This window comes from Rhizophagus irregularis, chromosome 14 (assembly GCF_026210795.1).
Source record: "Rhizophagus irregularis chromosome 14, complete sequence".
Classification (NCBI taxonomy): Eukaryota; Fungi; Glomeromycota; class Glomeromycetes; order Glomerales; family Glomeraceae; genus Rhizophagus; species Rhizophagus irregularis.
In genome coordinates this window covers 2,648,171-2,667,158 of record NC_089442.1, presented here as the reverse complement: position 1 = coordinate 2,667,158, position 18,988 = coordinate 2,648,171, and the positions used below count along the sequence as shown (strand labels likewise).

Below are 18,988 nucleotides of genomic sequence, written 5' to 3'. Positions count from 1 at the left end.
GATATGTACTTAGGTATGGAAGGCCTAGTCAGAATCAATATATACCACCTATACCGGCAATCGAAATTGGCATACTTGTACCAGCCATCAAGAAGAAAGGCAATCGGGTATATACTTTTAGATGGGGAATAACTTCGGAATTATTATATAAAATATTGGAAGAAGCCACATCTTCCTGGAATATGTACTCGGTATGGTATAAATAGGCTGGCTATGATAATACATATCGCACCTCCAACCACGGGACGCGAAATTGGAGCAAATCGTAAATAAAAGGCAAGCGGTTGTATCTGAAAAAGGGTAGGTAAGTGCGTAATCTATTATATAAATATTGGCACTTGCCTACCCTATCACTAGTATGTATCCGGATGTGGCATGTAAAGGCTTTATCACGATGGTATGTATCGGCATATATGTATACGTACTGGACTAGAATGATAGATAGCCACAATAATACATATCGCATCTCCAACTGATATGAAATAGGCATACATGTACCGGCATATGGGGTGAACTAATAGAACTATACTAATACATTACCACTTCTATGACGCTACTATGGTGGATCCCAAAGGGATCATCCTAAAATCGGGTGACCAAAAATCGGTCATCATAGTGCCAGCCAAAACTAACCAATATGTTATATGACGGAGGGTGTTCTGTCGCCGGAACAGTATCACGTGACTATGGCGCAGTAAGGCGCAGTCAAGATTCGCTCCATAATTTCGGCCAGCACTATTCCACAATTTCAGCCAGATTCGATATAATGATTCGGATCCTGTTTAAGATAAAACTAATTCAGAATTGGTAACTAATAGAATCACTTTAGTTCCATGCCAGTTCCTCAACAGTTCCATGACAGTTCCATGACACCATCATGGCACCATCGTGTAGCCAAGCTGGATTCTCAAATCGTGTCTCCAAAAAGATCAGCCAGAATTATAGTATAGTGTCAGCCGAAATTAAACGCAAATTTACTGCGCCACCTGACACGATATTTTTTTTTACACTATTTCAGCATCTAGAAAGGCAACCAAATAGGATGAAAGTAAGTGCTCCAATATAGAATCCAGCACCTAATCAGGCGCAGGGAGGTCAGTACTCCGATATAAACCAGGTGCTCCAAAACAACTACAGAAGGTCAAGAACTCCATTGTATAATTTAGCAAACAAATGACTCAGAAACAAGAAGAATAGCGTGGTATTTAGATTATTTGTGTGTGGTAATTAGATTATATTGTGGTAATAAAAAGTATATTAGCACAAAAATACGAATATCAAGAAAGGCTTAAAGATATAGCTAGAATGTAAAAGCGATATAAGAAATAATAAAATGTTAGATTACATGTGGTATTTAGACCACATCATTTAGATCATATGTGGTAATTAGATTACATTATTTAGATCATATGTGGTATTCAGATTATATGTGATATTTAGATTATATGTGGTATTCAGATTATATGTGATATTTAGTCGTATGCGGTATTCAGATTATATGTGATATTTAGATTACATGTGGTACTATAATCTAGGGTATGGTATACCACATGCGATATAATTATATCACATGTGGTATCCCACTCGTTACTTCTTCTTCGATAGCATCATACATTTCATTAAATTCTCTAACATTTCTGTCGTTTTATTCTTAAGATCGGCTTAATGTATGATGAGCATGTAATACAACTTCGATAATCACGTGTTACAAATCGGGTTTAAATCATAGAAATAATTTTTCGCAAATAAATATTTTCAATATGGAGTATATACCAAGTAAAGATCGCTCAAAATTAAAATATCCAGATTACTGGGCTTGGGATTTTAACTCCTGGGGAATAAATGACTGGAATACTTATTGGATTGAAAAGCAACTGCAATCGATATATATTACTAAACACAATTCTCACACAGCCTTAGCCGATGAGTTGAGATGTTTGAAACAAGTATATTCAAGTATACATCCTGCTTACGATAAAATCCTTAAATTGTTAAAAGAGTTGCAGGTATATTTAATAGTAATTTCATGTGTTTGACGAAGTGGTGTCAGTGTACTCTATAGCTAATCTAACAGCTGAGCATTGAAAAGATTTTGCCGTGCATAAAACTAATCGGTAGTGCTGAGTGTACGTGGCCATAGAAATATTAGGTTGAGCCAAGTGTTCAAACAAAGAATGTTCTCTTGAGGGCCAAGTGTCAATGAGGGAGGGATGAGTGTCCGTGGCTTATTGTGGGCTTCCTTCCCATCTAACATTTCAAAAAGTGCATTTATTAAATCCCTTAGATCATTAATATAATATTTTTTTCATATAGAATATTACAAAGGACACAACAAACAAAAAAATTTGGAAAGCGAGAGATCGAATCACATCAATAAAAATGGAATCTGAGCTGTTTGAGCTGGAGTCAGATCTCAACAAAGTAAATGATTTAATATAAATTTTTTGATATATTTTAGTGACTTTCTCTCTAATTTTTATTACTGAACTTGTTATTCACAGAAGAAGGGAACACAAGCTGGCATTCAGATAGCACAATGAGGATTTCAATTATATGCCAGCATTGAGTTTGATTCAGTAGAATAAGAACGAAAGAGAATGAAAGCAGATAAAAAGAATAAAGAAGCCTCTTCCTTCATTCCAAATCTTTGAGATCACACCCAACGTGAACTACGAACACCAGAAAATAAAGAACAGATGGTACTCAGGAGAAAAAAGAAAGTTAACTATGCAGAATCCTCAGATTCTGATGAATATGTAGAAGAATCTAAGGTATTGTAATTACCAGGTTATATATGGTGTATTTATAAATCATCCAATTCTAACCTTATTTTTGGAATCTATTTTAAAAGTATAGTGCAGAACCTCTATACTCAACTACCTATGTATAGTAACAATTGATTGATTATAAATTCCTAAAAAAAAATTTTTCATATTAAAATAAAAAATTTAACCAATAATTTTTATAGATATGACCATTAGCTTTCTTTAAATTAAATTTTGGCCAAGTTTTAGCTGTTTAAAAATCTGTAATTTAGATATGCCAATCAAATTTAGTCAAAATTGAGACTAGTTTAAATTTGTGTGTTACAGATTTTTTTCAGCCACATTTAATGTAACATTGATTATCATTATACTTCAGATTTTTTTTTCAATATGCCAAGAAGAAAAAAAAGTTCTAAAGCTGCAAAAAAAAGATTTAATGAACAAGGTTGTTCAAATATAGGTTAATTTAATATTATAGATGATGATTATATACCATCAAGTGAATATTCAGAAGACAGTTCAGATGATGAATTTATAAATGAAAGAATTCAAAAATTAAGTGATTTTACTTTAATTTGGTCAAAAAATGCACATAATAAAATAAAAAAAACATATACTGGAAATTCTAGAGCAACAAAATTTAGAAAATATGGTCCTTCAGGAAAATTTACTCAAGCTGCAAAGTTATCACAACCAATAACTAATTTTTTTAATTTTGATAATATGGAAATAGAAAAAGAAAGTGAAGAAAAAAGTGAAGATGAAATGGAAATTGAAAAAGAAAGTGAAAAAGAAAATGAAGAAAAGGAAATGGAATTTGAAAAAGAAAGTGAAAAAGAAAGTAAAGAAGAGAAAATGGAATTTGAAAATAAAAGTGAAGAAGAAAATAAAGAAGGGGAAATGGAATTTGAAAAAGAGAGTGAAGAAGAAAGTGAAGAAGAGGAAATGGAATTTGAAAATAAAAGTGAAAATAAAAGTGAAAAAGAAGTTGAAGAAGAAATAGAAACTGAAAAAGAAAGTGAAGAGGAAAGTGAAAAGGAAATTGAAGAGGAAAATGAAGAAGAAATTGAAGAGAAAATGGAAATTAAAAAAGATGAGCATTTAATTAAACTTGAAAATATTTTATCTACCAATAAAAAAAAAATAAATGCTTATGAATATTTAAGATATAAAGCATTGCATTTATTCTTTAAATATTATAAACAAAATAATATAACTTAAATAGATGCAAGTTTACAATCAGCTAAAAAAATTTATAATAAGGGAATATATAAGGCAAGGCAAATTAGAAATTGGGCAAAAAATTGGATTCAATTTGGTGTATTACCTAGATCTTTACAAGGATGTCATCAAAAAATAAAGTCTTTTATTGATGATGAAGATGTAATTGAAAAAAGCTTATCATTTATTCGTGAAAATGGAGGAAAAACAACACCAAAAGAATATCAAACTTTTATTAATCAAGTATTATTTATACAAATGAATTTACAAACATCAAAGAGATCAATTTCTATTAAAACTTCTCGTATTTGGTTTAAAAAATTAGGATTAAAACAGTATTAAAACCACAATCAAGAAAAAAGGGTATTTATTTTGATGGACATGAAAGAGAAAATATAATTGAATATAAAAAAGTTTTTTTAAATAAAATGCTACAATATAAAAATTTTATGCCAAGTTTTGAAAGTGAAAATATGATACAACAAAATCCATCACTTTTACCCAATGAAAAAATGCATATTTTAGTTACTTATGATGAATATTTATTTTATTCTAATGATGATAGACCAATAATTTGGGCTCCTATTGGAAATCCACCTTTAAGAAAAAAAGGACAAGGAAAATCAATTATGGTTAGTAAATTTTTATTGAAAATAATAGGTAGATTAAAATTATCAGAAGAAGAAATTATATTAAATCCTAATGTTCCAATTGAAGCTAGAAAATTTTTGAAACCTGGAAAAAATGAAGAAGGATGGTGGACAGCAGAACATTTATTAGATCAAGTTATAAATTATGCAATTCCAATATTTGAAGTAAAATATCCTAATTGTATTGGTATTTTTCCTTTTAATAATAATACAAATCATGGAGCAATGGCAAAAGATGCATAAAATGTTAATAATATGAATGTAAATCCAGAAGGAAAATAAGCAAGAATGAGATCAACTTATTTTGGTCCAAATAAAACTTTTCAATCAATGATTTTTCCATCTAATCATCCAACTTTTTCAAATCAACCTAAGGGTATGAAACAAGTTTTAATTGAAAGAAATTTATGGTATGAAAGATTAATTGGTTATTGTCAATTATGTAAATTAAAAATTGAAGATATAACTAGAACAGATTGTTGTATGCATAGAATTTTATCTTTAGAAGATGATTTTAAAGCACAAAAATCTCAATTACAAGAAGAAATAGAAAAAAAGGGCATACAGTCAACTCCCTCTATAGTCACTCCTGTTATAGTCACATTCTACTATATAGTCACACCAGTTGAATGTTCAAAACACTTTATTATTAAAAACTATCCTATATAGTCACAATCTATCTATAGTCACTATCACACCTATCCTCAAAAATCTTATATTAAAAAGAACCGTTTATAATCACAGTTATATAAAGAATATATTAAATAACTTGGCATCTAATAATCGTACAAAGATGTATCATAGCTTGTTAGAATCATCTCACTGAGATGAATCGAATGGTGGTAGTTTTATCCTTTTGCTGTGCAAACAGTCTTATGACTTATCTTTTATTTATACTTTGGACTTCGAAAAGTAATCGAACAATATTACAAAAATAAGAAAATAAACCAATAAAAAATAAAAAGAGTAGCTTCACGACTCATACAAGTAAAGAAATCTAAACTAAAATAAATTTAAAGCAAAGAAAAACTGAACTATTACAGAATCGCATACCCCAACTTTACCCGAAGGCCAGTGTGAGTCAACTATCCAACATCCAAAAATCCAGTCCGTTACCAGAAAGAAATCCTAAGAGGTTGAACTGTTAAGCGGCGCAGAAAATCCAAGTGCGAGATCTAAGATCCACCCCGAATTATAGAAGAGGATATCCAAGAAATCCAGGAATCCTGAGAAACTGACGCCAAAGAAGAGTTGTGTTGTTGTGGAGAAGTAATATTAGGGAAAGAATTTGGAGATGGGCCAGTTTTATCCTTTTGCGATCACTGGCTGATGAGTTATTCAACAAAATGTTAAGCATCGGCATTATTATATTTCTTGATTTACGTTTACTGCGCCATTTAACATTTTGCTAAATTTCTCAGTACCTAGTGATTGTAAAAAGACGATTAATAGCTCGTTGGAATCGCCTCATCAAGACGAATCGAATGGTGGTAAGCTCATCTCTCTGTGATTAATATTGACGGAGTTACTACTTAAAAACCATTTAATATTTTTTAATTTCGGAAGATGATCTAGTGATTGGATTTCGATGTATTTTATACCATTAGATTCGTCGCATTAAGACGAATCGAATGGTAGTAAGATTGTCTCTCTAGGATCAATATTGGCAGAGTTATTACACAAAAACCATTAATATTTTTTAATTTCGGAAATTAATCTAGTGATTGGATTTCGATGTATTTTATACTATTAGAACCGTCTCATCAAGACGAATCGAATGGCGGTAAGATCGTCTCTCTAGGATCAATATTGGCAGAGTTATTACACAAAAACCATTAATATTTTTTTAATTTCGGAAATTAATCTAGTGATTGGATTTTGATGTATTTTATACCATTAGAACCGTCTCATCAAGACGAATCGAATGGCGGTAAGATCATCTCTCTACGATTAATATTGGCGGAGTTACGATACAATAAAGTTTTGAGTATAATTTTGGCTAAAATTATGTTAATTTTTGGCTGGAATTATGATATACTAATATACTTTACAGAAACCTTGAATTTTTAAACAATACCGAATTGATATAATAATGATGTTAAATAAATATCGTGGTGATATCGATTTGCAAATGATATCATTATGATATCGCAATGATATCATTTCAATATTAATTCAATATATCGAAATGATATCGTAAAGATATTTGTTTGAAAAAATATCAGATCGATATCATTTCGATATTGTTATAACAACAATGAATTTTTTGAAAAATGGGAAGTAAATACGATATTAATATGATATCGTTCCAACATTAATTCAATATCAATATGATATCGTAAAGATATCACTTTATAATTATCTAATCGACATCATAACGATATTGACGAAACATCAAATCGATATCATATCGATATTTCGATATTGTTATAACAATAATGAAAAATAGAAAGTAAATACGATATTAATATGATATTGTTCCAACATTAATTCAATATCAATATGATATCGTAAAGATATCACTTTATAATTATCTAATCGACATCATAATGATATTGACGAAACATCAAATTGATATCATTTCGATATTGTTATAATAACAATGAATTTTTTGAAAAATGGGAAGTAAATACGATATTAATATGATATCGTTCCAACATTAATTCAATATCAATATGATATCGTAAAGATATCACTTTATAATTATCTAATCGATATTGACAAATAACGAAACGATATCATTTTGATATTGTTATAACAATAATGATTTTTTTTAATAAATGCAATATCAATATAATATTATTTTAATATTAATTCAGTATTAAAATAATATCAAAATGATATTATCTATAAAAATATCAAATCAATCAAATATCGTTAAATTCAATTTTATAATATTTTAATAATTTGTAATCTAATTTAAAAGTTAATTTCAATAGATTTAAGTTACCGGTTATTTATTACAATAACAATTTTAATTACAGATAAAGTATACATTAGTTTAAATATTATATAACAGATAAAAAAAATATCAATAAATCTATAATAAACTAATTCAATAAATTAGAATTATGAGTTAAATTGGTAATGTAAGTCAAAACATTATGCCTTAATACTCCAGAATCATAACTCATCAACCCAAAGTTGAGGATTAACCGGGTACCTTGCTTTAGATTCAGCGACACTGCCCAAGTTGGATGGGGTGTCACAGGTACGCTTTAAGAAGACTCGCTATGACTCTATTGCAAAAAGGATAAGTATATTCGAAAACACCAGACAAATTCACCTCAGAAGTTTGGCGGGAAACCCCTATAAACAACTGCAGTTTCATCATTACCAAAATCATTGAACTTAGGGATACAATGAAAAAGTTCATGAGAATGACGGCTTTAAAAAAAAAAATACAAATATATTCTCAACTTTGACAATGCACCCTTATTCTTTGGCCTGGAATTCTCATATGACTAAATTATTGTTGTTTGTAATTTGATCCATTGAATCCACTATAAATTGCCAGGCAAAGCGAACTTTTATTAGACAACCATAGCTTCATCAACAAACGTTGCAATGTGTTTGGACGAATGACATCCTGTTTAATAAATTTTAAATGGGCAAACGTGGACCTAAAACCCATTAGAAGATAGGCTGCAAGAAATGCAAAGCAACCTACCTAACCCACGCAAAGGTCTAAAAGAATAAAATATACGCCAAACACACACAAGTTGGTATGGAGTTAAAGTCTTACAAACTAAAAATTATTTTTGCCACTTAATTCTCCAATAATCAATGTTATAAAAAAGTTACTTACGACTTAAGCCTACTTAATTATATATAAAACGACACTTCGAACAGACAGAGCTCATGATATATGAGAATTTCACATCGTGCCTATTTTAACCCTTGATTAAAGGATTTTCATTGCGTTATCAAACTGATTATATAAGTTTTACGCCTATATAACATAAGCTTATGCCCATATAATCAATCAAACAAGTCCGCCTTTTCCTATAACACACTATGCACGACGGCAAACGGTATAGGAGCGAAGACTCTACTTTTCAGAAAGAAAGTTTTTTTTTTTTCAAAAAAAAAAACGTACAAATAAATAGCGGTTAAATAAAATGGTGGTTGAATTGACTTTTTAGGAATTAATAGGCCTTATAGCCTTATAATATACGCGATCATTTAATATACGCGATCATTTAATCAGACAATTTATTAAATTTGGTATTACACGAACTTGATCAACCTGATAATTGTTTAGTCTCTTTATAGGTGGATATTTCTTAAATTATCACCTGAACTTTTCAATTTTTTGCAGAATCGAAGATGGAAACCGGAAAAGTATTCTGATTCAGAATTTTTTTTTAAGAAATGTGTTTGTTATTTTGTAAATTATCAGTCAGAATTGGCTTAAACTTTAAAGTTCTTACTTTACGCAAATGTTATGCAAATGTATTCTTTTTGATCTGTATAAGAACGTCAAATATATAGAGATATTTAGGCCGTATATACTAAAGAAGAAACGTCATATAATAACCATTCCATTTTTAACAAAACAACAATTACTTTTTAAACTTGAAAATGTTATATCTTAGACAAACATTTTATAGTTTTATACATCCATTTTATTTTATATTATTATCACTCGACATTATGGTATAATGTTTATAATAATGATGTTTCATATTATCATTTGCTTGTAAAATTTACTAAATTTATTCAATGTAATATCGTTATAAAATGCATAATTTTATAAAAAAATTAGAGCGTTTGCTAAGATTTATAACTATGTATAATTTAATATTATTATTAATAACTATGATTAAAGGATATGAAGTATCAGTACAGTATAAATAAAATAACTTACCGATAAAGAATCAACGATCTTATTTCCGCTCCTAGAAGGGATCGTTAATTTTTTGGTCATATTATCTAATTCTTTAACGGCGGACAAATTTTTTCCATTCCACGAAACCTTAAAGGTTTCTCTTACGAAATCAACCAAGGTATTGAATCCTCCATTTCTTGTTAATTCTGAAATATTAACAGCTACAAGCTGTCGGCTTAAAATCTTTTGGACAAATTCTTCATCAACGTAATCTATAAGTTCCTTTTGAGATAAACTTCCAGTAGATGCTCTATAATTAAATTAATAATTAATACAAACAGCACTATTTGGTTAGCTACGAAACAATTAAATAAATACCTGTTTTTTCTTATTTCTTTAAATTCTTCTATAGAAGTTAAAATAATTTGGTTAAACTTATTTCTGAAATCGATAAAAAATTTTCGGGTTTTTTTGAGGTAGCTTTTAGCTTCGTTCGAATGTATTTTTATTTTGAAAATTTTTGTTATCAACTCATCAAAAACTTCACCACGCGGACTTCTTGCACGTAAAAAAAGACACTTGACACTTTCGTCCCATAGACGAATTTTATCCTAAAATATTAAAAATACATTATTTAAAAGATTTAGACATAATAAAATCATGTTAATTTAATACTTACGTCCGTAATTTTACTGGATAATGAGATAGCAACATCCGTATTGTTCATTTCTAGTGCCAATCTTAAAATTTCCGGATGGTCGACGAGCCAAGCAACTATTTCTAAATTTGACTTTGATTGAAATACTTCAGGTTTTTTATGATCTTCCGTCTTACTCTCATCATCATCATTATTATCATCATCATCATCATCATCATCATCATCATCATCATCATCATTACTTCTTTTTTCATTTACTACTATAACTTCTTTATCGGCAGATTCGGCAGCTTCTTTATTACTATTTTTACTTTTTTTCATCAACTGATTGGCTTTCTCAATGTCAATATCTCTTCTTTTTTTCGTAATTTGTTTTCTTTTCGATCCTATTATACATATTTTTGGTATTTATTAATTATTCTTCTTACATATAACTATATAAGCAAAACTTACTATAAATTTACAAAAGAGTTATATCTACATACCTCCTTCAACTTCCATTTCTTGATTATCATCAGACGATTTATTAGGTAATTTACGTTTAGTCGTCATAATATAAAAAAAAATATGAGCGAAAAAAAAAGTGGAACAACCTTTTTGTTTAAAAGTAGGTGATATTTATCGAGAAAATATGAATGAATAAAAAATGTAGAGCAACTTTCTTGCTCAAAAAAGTAGATGATAAATATTGAATGAACAAAAAAAAGGGCGAGGTTATCATGATATAATTTTGAGATTTTAGCTATTGTAATTATGATTGTAGTATTTAATTGGAAAATATACGTGATCTTAATATCATTGTGTATCGTGTAAAATGCAGGATCAGTTAAAAATATCAGGAGATGGGAAAACTAAAAATTATGATTTCTAGAAGATCGAAAATTAAATTTAATTAATATAAATAAATTATTACAATATCGAATTTCATTCAGTGAAATTTTTTTTTTACATGGAAGATTACCTCAAATCGATTTTACGGTTTCAAATTTATTATATTTTTTAGGCTATACGTGAAATGAGAAGAAAAATAATGGAAAGATGAGAAGAAAAATGATCGGTAGAAGAAAAGGAGTGAGAAGAAATTAATGGAATATTACGTTTTGAATTTCCATTTTTATGTGTGATACGATGACGCAAGAAAAAAAAATTTATAAGATCCTGGTACTCTTGACGGAAAAATAACTGAGCCAATGAACCATGTGGTGATCCTATCTAACTAAGCCATATCTATTTAGTGTAAGCCTCTGGATTGATTACATAAAAAATAGATGGGATCTACAGTAGTCGACTTACAACGATATTTGAAAAATACCGATATATTGATTGAAATTGTGAAATTACTGATAGGAAAGAGTTTTAATACATATTGGTGTAATCAAATATCGGTATATAAAGTATCAACTATTCAAATAATACAAGTCATGTGCAACTAATCATTTGTTTAATTGTTCGATAATATTCCTAAAACGGAGTAAATTAAGATCAAATTAAGTTTGTTACGGTGTAAATTAAGGTTAGCTTAAAATTCAGTATAATTGTAATATATCATCGCAGTGTAATATGAAATATAATCAAGGACATGCGTGATTTAAAATATTATATTTTATAATTATAAAGTATAAAGATAACATTTTAACTCATTTTTTATTAATAGAATTTGTTTATTTATTTTTATTTATATATATTAATTAATGCAGTATTACTATAATTATATTTTTAAAATAAATTGATAAATCAAAAAATTGAGTGTATTCAATGTTAAATAAATTAATTAAAGATGATTGCATTAGAACTAAAAAATTTAGGCAAGATCGTAAAAATAAACTCAAAGAAATCAAAAAAAAATATGTGTTAAATAAATTAATTAAAGATGATTGCATTAGAACTAGACAAGATCGTAAAAATAAACTCAAAGAAATCAAAAAAAATTATGTGTGTATTCATTGTTAAATAAATTAATTAAGGATGATTGCATTAGAACTAAAAAATTTAGACAAGATCGTAAAAATAAACTCAAAGAAATCAAAAAAAAATTATGTGTGTATTCAATGTTAAATAAATTAATTAAGGATGATTGCATTAGAACTAAAAAATTTAGACAAGATCGTTGAGATCCCCCAATTCCCTCTGTCTTCAATTTACAGAGTTGCCACATCGAACGGGCATTCCCATGGTCGAACGAACGAATAAACGAACGAACGAACAATTAAACGAACAAGCAAATAATCAACGACATAATCCACAAACGACATAATCAACGAACAACATATAATAACAACATTCTTGGTTCACGACATAAATAGCGTTAGTAATATAAAACATCAAACGATATAAAATAAAATTTAACTTCTCCAAATTTTCCCCAAATTATATCCACTTTTACCTTTAATTTCAAACTTTGATAGCTCTCGCTACGAATTATTACTTTTCAATGGTGTATATTTAATTCTTCTTAAATTTCCATTTTATTCAATTAAAATTAATTAAGCGAACATTAATTAAAGTTTAGGGCGAACCTATTACCTTTAATTAATATTAAACTTCATTAACAAATAATTAAATGAAACTTATATTTTTATTGAGTTCTGTGGATGAGAACTGTGGAATTATTTTGAATTCCGTTCTCTTTTTATACAAATTTTATGCTACTTTCTATTCTATCTATATACTATCTTTTATGTTCTTTTTACATATTATCTTTGAACTATCTTTCTAATATACTATCTATATTTTAAAAACACTATCTTTTAATATGCTATCTTTTATATATATATATTATCTTTTATAACATCTTTGTATTATCTTTTTATATTATCTTTTATATTATTTTATGTTCTTTAATCTTTCCGACATTATTTTATATGTTCTTTCAATCCGCTTCATGTGTTTTGCTTATAATCTATCTTTTGTGGCTTATAGTTATTCTTTCTAATCGTTCTTATTGTTAAAGATTGCTAAGCCGCAATTGATCGACTCTATTTATCCTATTGGTTCTTTGTCAATCATTTGATAAATATTACATCATGTAGATCATTACTCCTCCTAAATGTTTATCCTTTTCGGCTAATTATTTATCCATCTACGCCAATCCACGATTAATTTGTTCGTTCTTAATATTTAATAATTACATTTGGTGGTTGAATTTTATCATCTTTTCGTGCTTGATATTCGACCGTTTACATCGTAAAAATAAACTCAAAGAAATCATAATAAATTTATTATAAATATAGAGCCTTTTCTTGACATTTTCCCCATCAAACTAATAATATTTAATAATGGCAGCATTAAACTTAAACGCAAATCTTCCAGTATACATTCAATGGCCCGATGACGCTGCTTTGACCTTAATTCAGCATCGTCGGGCCTATCAGCCCTTATTCTACCACAACGAGGTTACATGACCAAAACCAATTATGGCGTGGAATTGCTCGTGATATACGAAACAACCACATATTCAGGCCAACTAGAAAACAATGTAGAGAGAAATGGAATGCGCTAAAGTCAGGGTACGAGAATTTAGAGAGATTAATAAACAGAAATCCTGAAGGATATCCCACTCGTACCCCGACTTTGCATGACGAGAGATTCCACCAGGAACTCTCTGACGAGTTTTGGAGAGTGGAGCGTAAGTATTTATTATTTAACTGATTTTTTCATTAATTCATTGCATTTATATTAATACTTGCTTTGTTTTAAGCATAAGTCCGGGCCGCCCGGAGAAATAGGATGGATCGTAGGACATACGAGTATAGAGAGCGCAGGCGCTCTCGCTCCCAATCCCCCTACTACCACCGAGAGCGCAGGCGCTCTCATTCTCGATCTCCTCACCACCGAGAGCGCAGGCGCTCTCATTCTCGATCTCCCTACCACCGAGAGCGCGGGCGCTCTCACCGACGTCATTGATTTTTTATTTTTTATTTTATTATTTTAATATATTTTATTTTATTTTATTATTATGTTTTATTTTATTTTAATATTATGTTTTATTTTATTTTATTATTATTATGTTTATATTATTATATGTTTTATTTTATTTTATTATTATGTTTTATATTATTATATATTTTATTTTATTTTCATTCAATAAATGACTATTTTCGATAATATTATTTGTCATACCAATTGTCATTAACCATATACAGCCGGTATAATTGACCCTAAATTTTGTGTAGCCAAATCGGCAGTAATTTAACCGAATTGATTACTTAATTGCATTTTTTTTTTGCCGACACACTAATAGTATTTAATAAATTTAGTTCTAATTGAATTTATAAAATTCTAATTAAATTTGAATTATTTTAAATTGTTATAAAGATGAGAAGACGATATAGTCACAACAAGCCAATAGAGCCAATTCGAATTCGAAATCGGTTTTCTTACAGCAAACCTAATGAGACAACAGATTCTGACGAGAGAGTGGCAATTCGTTCGCCTATACGTTCACCTGATAATGATAACGATGACATGGACTTTCAGTATGATCATAAAGATGATTTAAGTTTTCAAGACATTAATGATGACGATAATGCATATGGATCAATTAATCCTCAAGACTACAATGATGAGATGATATTTTCGCAAGATAATGTCAATTCATCTGATACTGAAGAGGAAGAAGAAAGTGATAACGAATACAATTATGAAGAGGAGGAAGAGGAGGAAGATAATAATGAAAACAATGACGAAGAGGAGGAGGATGAAGGTAATAATGATGATAATAATAATCAAGTGGAAGAGGAACGTAATAACGATGAAGAGGAACGTAATTATGATGAAAAGGAACGTAATAACGATGAAGAGGAACGTAATAACGAAGAGGAAGAAATACATCAAATCGTTGAAGCGTTAGATGAAGACAAGATACCGTTCTGCAATGGTCTATTTGCACCGTACTTTGATAATTATACAACTACGGCATTATTTTGCTGGCTTCGAAACATAATGTTTCTACGAAAGCATATGAAGATCTTGTCGATATCATTCACAATTCTCAATTTGAACCTACCCATGTGGTAAAAAATATCTGAAGATTCCAATCATGGAGAAAACGTCTTCCTCTCCTACCAATAATAACAAAGTCTATTAAAATTTCACCAAAAAAAACTCCATCAACCTCACGAGGATCAAAACTTTCGTATCAACTCTCAATTAGTGAAATTATATGGCGTGTTCTTAATAATCCGATGCTAATGAAGCATATGTATTTTGGACCCGGCATTAATTCTGAAGAAAAATCAGAATTTTGGCATGGAAATTTATGGGGGGAATCCCCACTTTTTGGACAACACGAAATATTAATATCAGAAGGTTATAAATTAATACACTTTGATACAATTATAATTTATTATCATTGATAATATTTATTAAAGTTATTTATTTTTAATAAATAGTATTGTACCGATCTGGTGATTTTGTTTACTATCATGATGATAATGGTCAAAAAAAACTTGGAAGATTAAGATCAATTTTAAAAAATCATGATGGATATTATCAGTTACGAATTCAAAAAATTTTGGAATATAGTGATTTACCCGGAAATTTAAAAGGGTTACCAAGACAACGTCGTTCTATTACCGGTGAAGTATGGTTACAAGACGAACGATTTTTAATTATAATGACTTCTCAAATTTTAGAAAAAGTAACTATATTGATGATGTTTCGAACATCAAAATATTCCTGATGGTTCATTGCGGATTAGTGAAATAATTTATAAATGTAATGACCGTTGGCACGTTCGTAATGTAAAGCTTTCATACCTACATCCATCTGATTACATTTCTATTAGAAATCCACCATCATCATCTATGCCAATCTATAAGCTGTTTTTAGATCTTTATTATGATGATTTTGGTACATTTAGAAATGTATACCATTCTCTAGGTGGTGTTTATGTACAGTTTGGAAATATGCCAGCACATCAAAGAAAGCTAATAAAGAACTATTTTGTTATTGGGTTTATCCCATTTGGAGGAAAATTTGACGAATTTATGATACCATTCATTTCAGAAATGAAGGAATTAGAGAAAGGAAAGGTGATGACTGTCCAAGGACAAGATGCATGGATAATTGCTGGTTTAGGCGTTGTTACGGCAGATTTACCTCCAGGTAACGATATGACAGGAGTACTAAGGTATTTTTTCAACTTAGTTAATAATATAATAATATAATTTTATGACAACTATTAAAATTTTTTAAAAAATAAATTTAGACATAATGCAAATAAGGGTTGTCGTACTTGTAAAACTACTAAAGAATCATTGAGTGCTCACTAAGGTTGCTTGTCTAAACCTCTTCAAAATCCTACGATTAGTTTCGTCAAAATTTTACTATAGATTTATTATAGTTTCAGCAGAGTTTCGGCAGTTTCGGCATTTATAATAAGTTTCGGCAGTTTCGCCATTCTCCAAAGTTTCGCCAGTTTTTTAATATAACTTTAATATAGTTTCGGCAGAATTTCACTTTTCGGCGAAACGCCATCTTGCCTAAACCCCTAGGTTTCGGCAAGCAACCTTAGTGCTCACAATCAGGATATCGTAACAACATTACGTTATCATCATATTACAGACGAAGAAATCTTAAAAATTTCTCACGAGACTATAATGTCAAGACATCAACTTTGTACGGAATATGGTTTACGATCATTACCTAGTATTTTAGATAAATTAAAAAGGGAAAGACATTTACAGACGCCGCAGGATGTTTATCATGTGACTGCAGGAAAGATTGGGCGGCTACTAAAATTAACTTGTGAATTATTTTCACGAGAAGGAGAAGATAATTTTATCGAAATTTGGAAAAATTTTGAAATCCCAAAAAGATGGTCTCGCTTACCAAATCCGATTACTCACTACAATAGTTTTATGATGTCGGATTTACTTAGATTAGCTATGATTATGCCATTTTTGTTAAACCAGTTTTTAAAAGAATCAAGTATCAAACGTAATGAAACAGCCATGATTCAACGAATTGATGCATTTCGAGTTAGTTCAGTTCCAAAAATTATTATATCTTGTTGGATACATGTTGCAAAAACTATGAAAGCAGTTTTTAACAAGAAATTTACATCAAATAGCTATGAGGAATTGCAACAATGTCTTGAAGAAGAGTTTTCAATCCTTCCAAAGGTATAGTTACAAATTTGATATTGAAATGTGGAATAATTTCAAATAATTAACAATATTTTACTTTTTATAGGTTTTTGTAAATTTTGTTAATTTACCAAACATACACGTTAATATGCATCTTTTGATGCATGCTAAAACCTTTGAACACTTATTAATACCCAAGTTGGTATAAAAGAAATGGTCCATCGTATTTTTAAGGGGATGGTACCAAAAACTAATTGCAAAAACATAGATTTAGATTTATTAAAGCGTTACAATACTTTATTTGCAATTCGACATTTAGCAGATGGTGGTATTGATCCAAGATTTAATAGATCTTGTACTGGATTTACAAATTCAAATTTTGGACAATTATTTTTAAATTGGTATGTTACAGAAGATAAATATTCAACTGAAGCAACTGAACAAGTTCAAGACGATGATGATGATACAAAAAGTAAGTATTTTATTGCATATAATAATACATGTTTGATATTTATATTTACTAATCTTTTAATTTAGTTATATCTCCAGTAAACTTTATTTCCAATATTTCATTAAAAAAAAGAATGCCAAAGCAGGAACGTGATAAACTTCTTTTAACTTTACATAATTTTAAAACTGAATTGTTTTTATCTTATGTGGATATGAAGTTTGAGGCGGCACTTATAAACTCTTCAATTAGTTGGTACAAATTTGCATCATATATGATTGAAGAAGAAAATGGTATCCTTTCAAAAGTTCACCTACATTTTGATGATTTTATCACAATTTATGAAGAAGATCATGAAGAATCTTATGCAATAATCAAAGGTATCTTTCAACATAAGGGTAACAATAACAAATATTATGCATTTATTGTTGTAGATTGGTTTGAAGATACTATGGTTGAACATTCAGTATTAAAATGTCCACTTTACCGTCTCCAAGCCAACAGGGAGATAAATGGAGACGTATTTTTCCAATTACTGTAATAGATAATGTTCAAAAAGTACATTTTATTCATAATTGTAATTCAGAAAGGTGCCAACTACCAAATCACGATACTACAAATAGAATTTGGATAAAAAATAATTTTTATTTTACAGCCATATAATTATATTAATTATATAAATATAATAAAATAATTATTTTAATTTGTATCGTATAAAATTTTAACCAATAAAATCATATGCATGATGTAATAATAAATTAAAATTAACCAATTAAAATCACTTTAATTACATGCATGTGATATCTAAAAATAGCTAAAATTCGCGTTTATTAATGAGATTTTTTTTGTTTATTTTCAAAAATACGCTTTTCTCTTGTTTTTTATATTAATACTTTACGGTATTTTAGTTCGTCTCTTCTTTTTTCTTTTTAAAGTATACTTTAATTATCTTTTTACAATATTAACAATACTTTGGGACACTTTAGTTTATATATTCAACATAGTAAAGACACCCACATACGAAAAGCAAGAATAAAAGCAAGAATAAAGAAAAGAAAATGTACCCGCCACTCACATACGAAAGAAAAGAATAAAAGAAAGGAAAAATGTACCCACCTACCCACATACAAAAGAGAAAAAAGCCGGTTTTTAAATAAATAGTGGAGCTGTTAAGCAAGGTATGAAAATAGGATATACGCGTATTTTTCATATTTTTTTTACAATATGTTGTGGTTTGAGTATTTTTTTGTTAGACTGTGGTATAAATGTGAATATATTTTTCAACGGCCATGTATCTATTGCTTGTTAAATATATTTGCAATTTCTT

The 18,988-nt window shown here is 29.0% G+C and overlaps 6 protein-coding genes across 6 annotated transcripts; 5 read left to right on the top strand and 1 right to left on the bottom strand.

Annotated features, from left to right (window-relative positions):
• Nucleotides 1-1,760: 1,760 nt before the first annotated feature.
• OCT59_006273 (uncharacterized protein) lies at nt 1,761-2,540 on the top strand (the record flags this gene model as incomplete). Its single annotated transcript, XM_025328900.1, has 3 exons — nt 1,761-2,006; nt 2,314-2,421; nt 2,502-2,540. 3 exons carry the CDS (start codon nt 1,761-1,763, stop codon nt 2,538-2,540), a joined length of 393 nt encoding a protein of 130 aa, XP_025164707.1.
• Nucleotides 2,541-3,155: 615 nt separating this feature from the next.
• Nucleotides 3,156-3,986, top strand: OCT59_006272 (uncharacterized protein; the record flags this gene model as incomplete). Its single annotated transcript, XM_066141161.1, has 2 exons — nt 3,156-3,210; nt 3,277-3,986. 2 exons carry the CDS (start codon nt 3,156-3,158, stop codon nt 3,984-3,986), a joined length of 765 nt encoding a protein of 254 aa, XP_065997980.1.
• Nucleotides 3,987-4,414: 428 nt separating this feature from the next.
• On the top strand, nt 4,415-4,879 carry OCT59_006271 (uncharacterized protein; the record flags this gene model as incomplete). The annotated part of the gene is made up of 1 exon (XM_066141160.1): nt 4,415-4,879. One exon carries the CDS (start codon nt 4,415-4,417, stop codon nt 4,877-4,879), a length of 465 nt encoding a protein of 154 aa, XP_065997979.1.
• Nucleotides 4,880-9,419: 4,540 nt separating this feature from the next.
• On the bottom strand, nt 9,420-10,677 carry OCT59_006270 (uncharacterized protein; the record flags this gene model as incomplete). The annotated part of the gene is made up of 5 exons (XM_066141159.1): nt 9,420-9,425; nt 9,507-9,777; nt 9,846-10,078; nt 10,147-10,511; nt 10,611-10,677. The coding sequence occupies 5 exons, from the start codon at nt 10,675-10,677 to the stop codon at nt 9,420-9,422; spliced, it is 942 nt and encodes a 313-aa protein (XP_065997978.1).
• Nucleotides 10,678-14,439: 3,762 nt separating this feature from the next.
• Nucleotides 14,440-15,805, top strand: OCT59_006269 (uncharacterized protein; the record flags this gene model as incomplete). Its single annotated transcript, XM_066141158.1, has 2 exons — nt 14,440-15,001; nt 15,516-15,805. The coding sequence occupies 2 exons, from the start codon at nt 14,440-14,442 to the stop codon at nt 15,803-15,805; spliced, it is 852 nt and encodes a 283-aa protein (XP_065997977.1).
• Nucleotides 15,806-16,724: 919 nt separating this feature from the next.
• OCT59_006268 (uncharacterized protein) lies at nt 16,725-17,421 on the top strand (the record flags this gene model as incomplete). Its single annotated transcript, XM_066141157.1, has 2 exons — nt 16,725-17,249; nt 17,320-17,421. 2 exons carry the CDS (start codon nt 16,725-16,727, stop codon nt 17,419-17,421), a joined length of 627 nt encoding a protein of 208 aa, XP_065997976.1.
• Nucleotides 17,422-18,988: the final 1,567 nt, after the last annotated feature.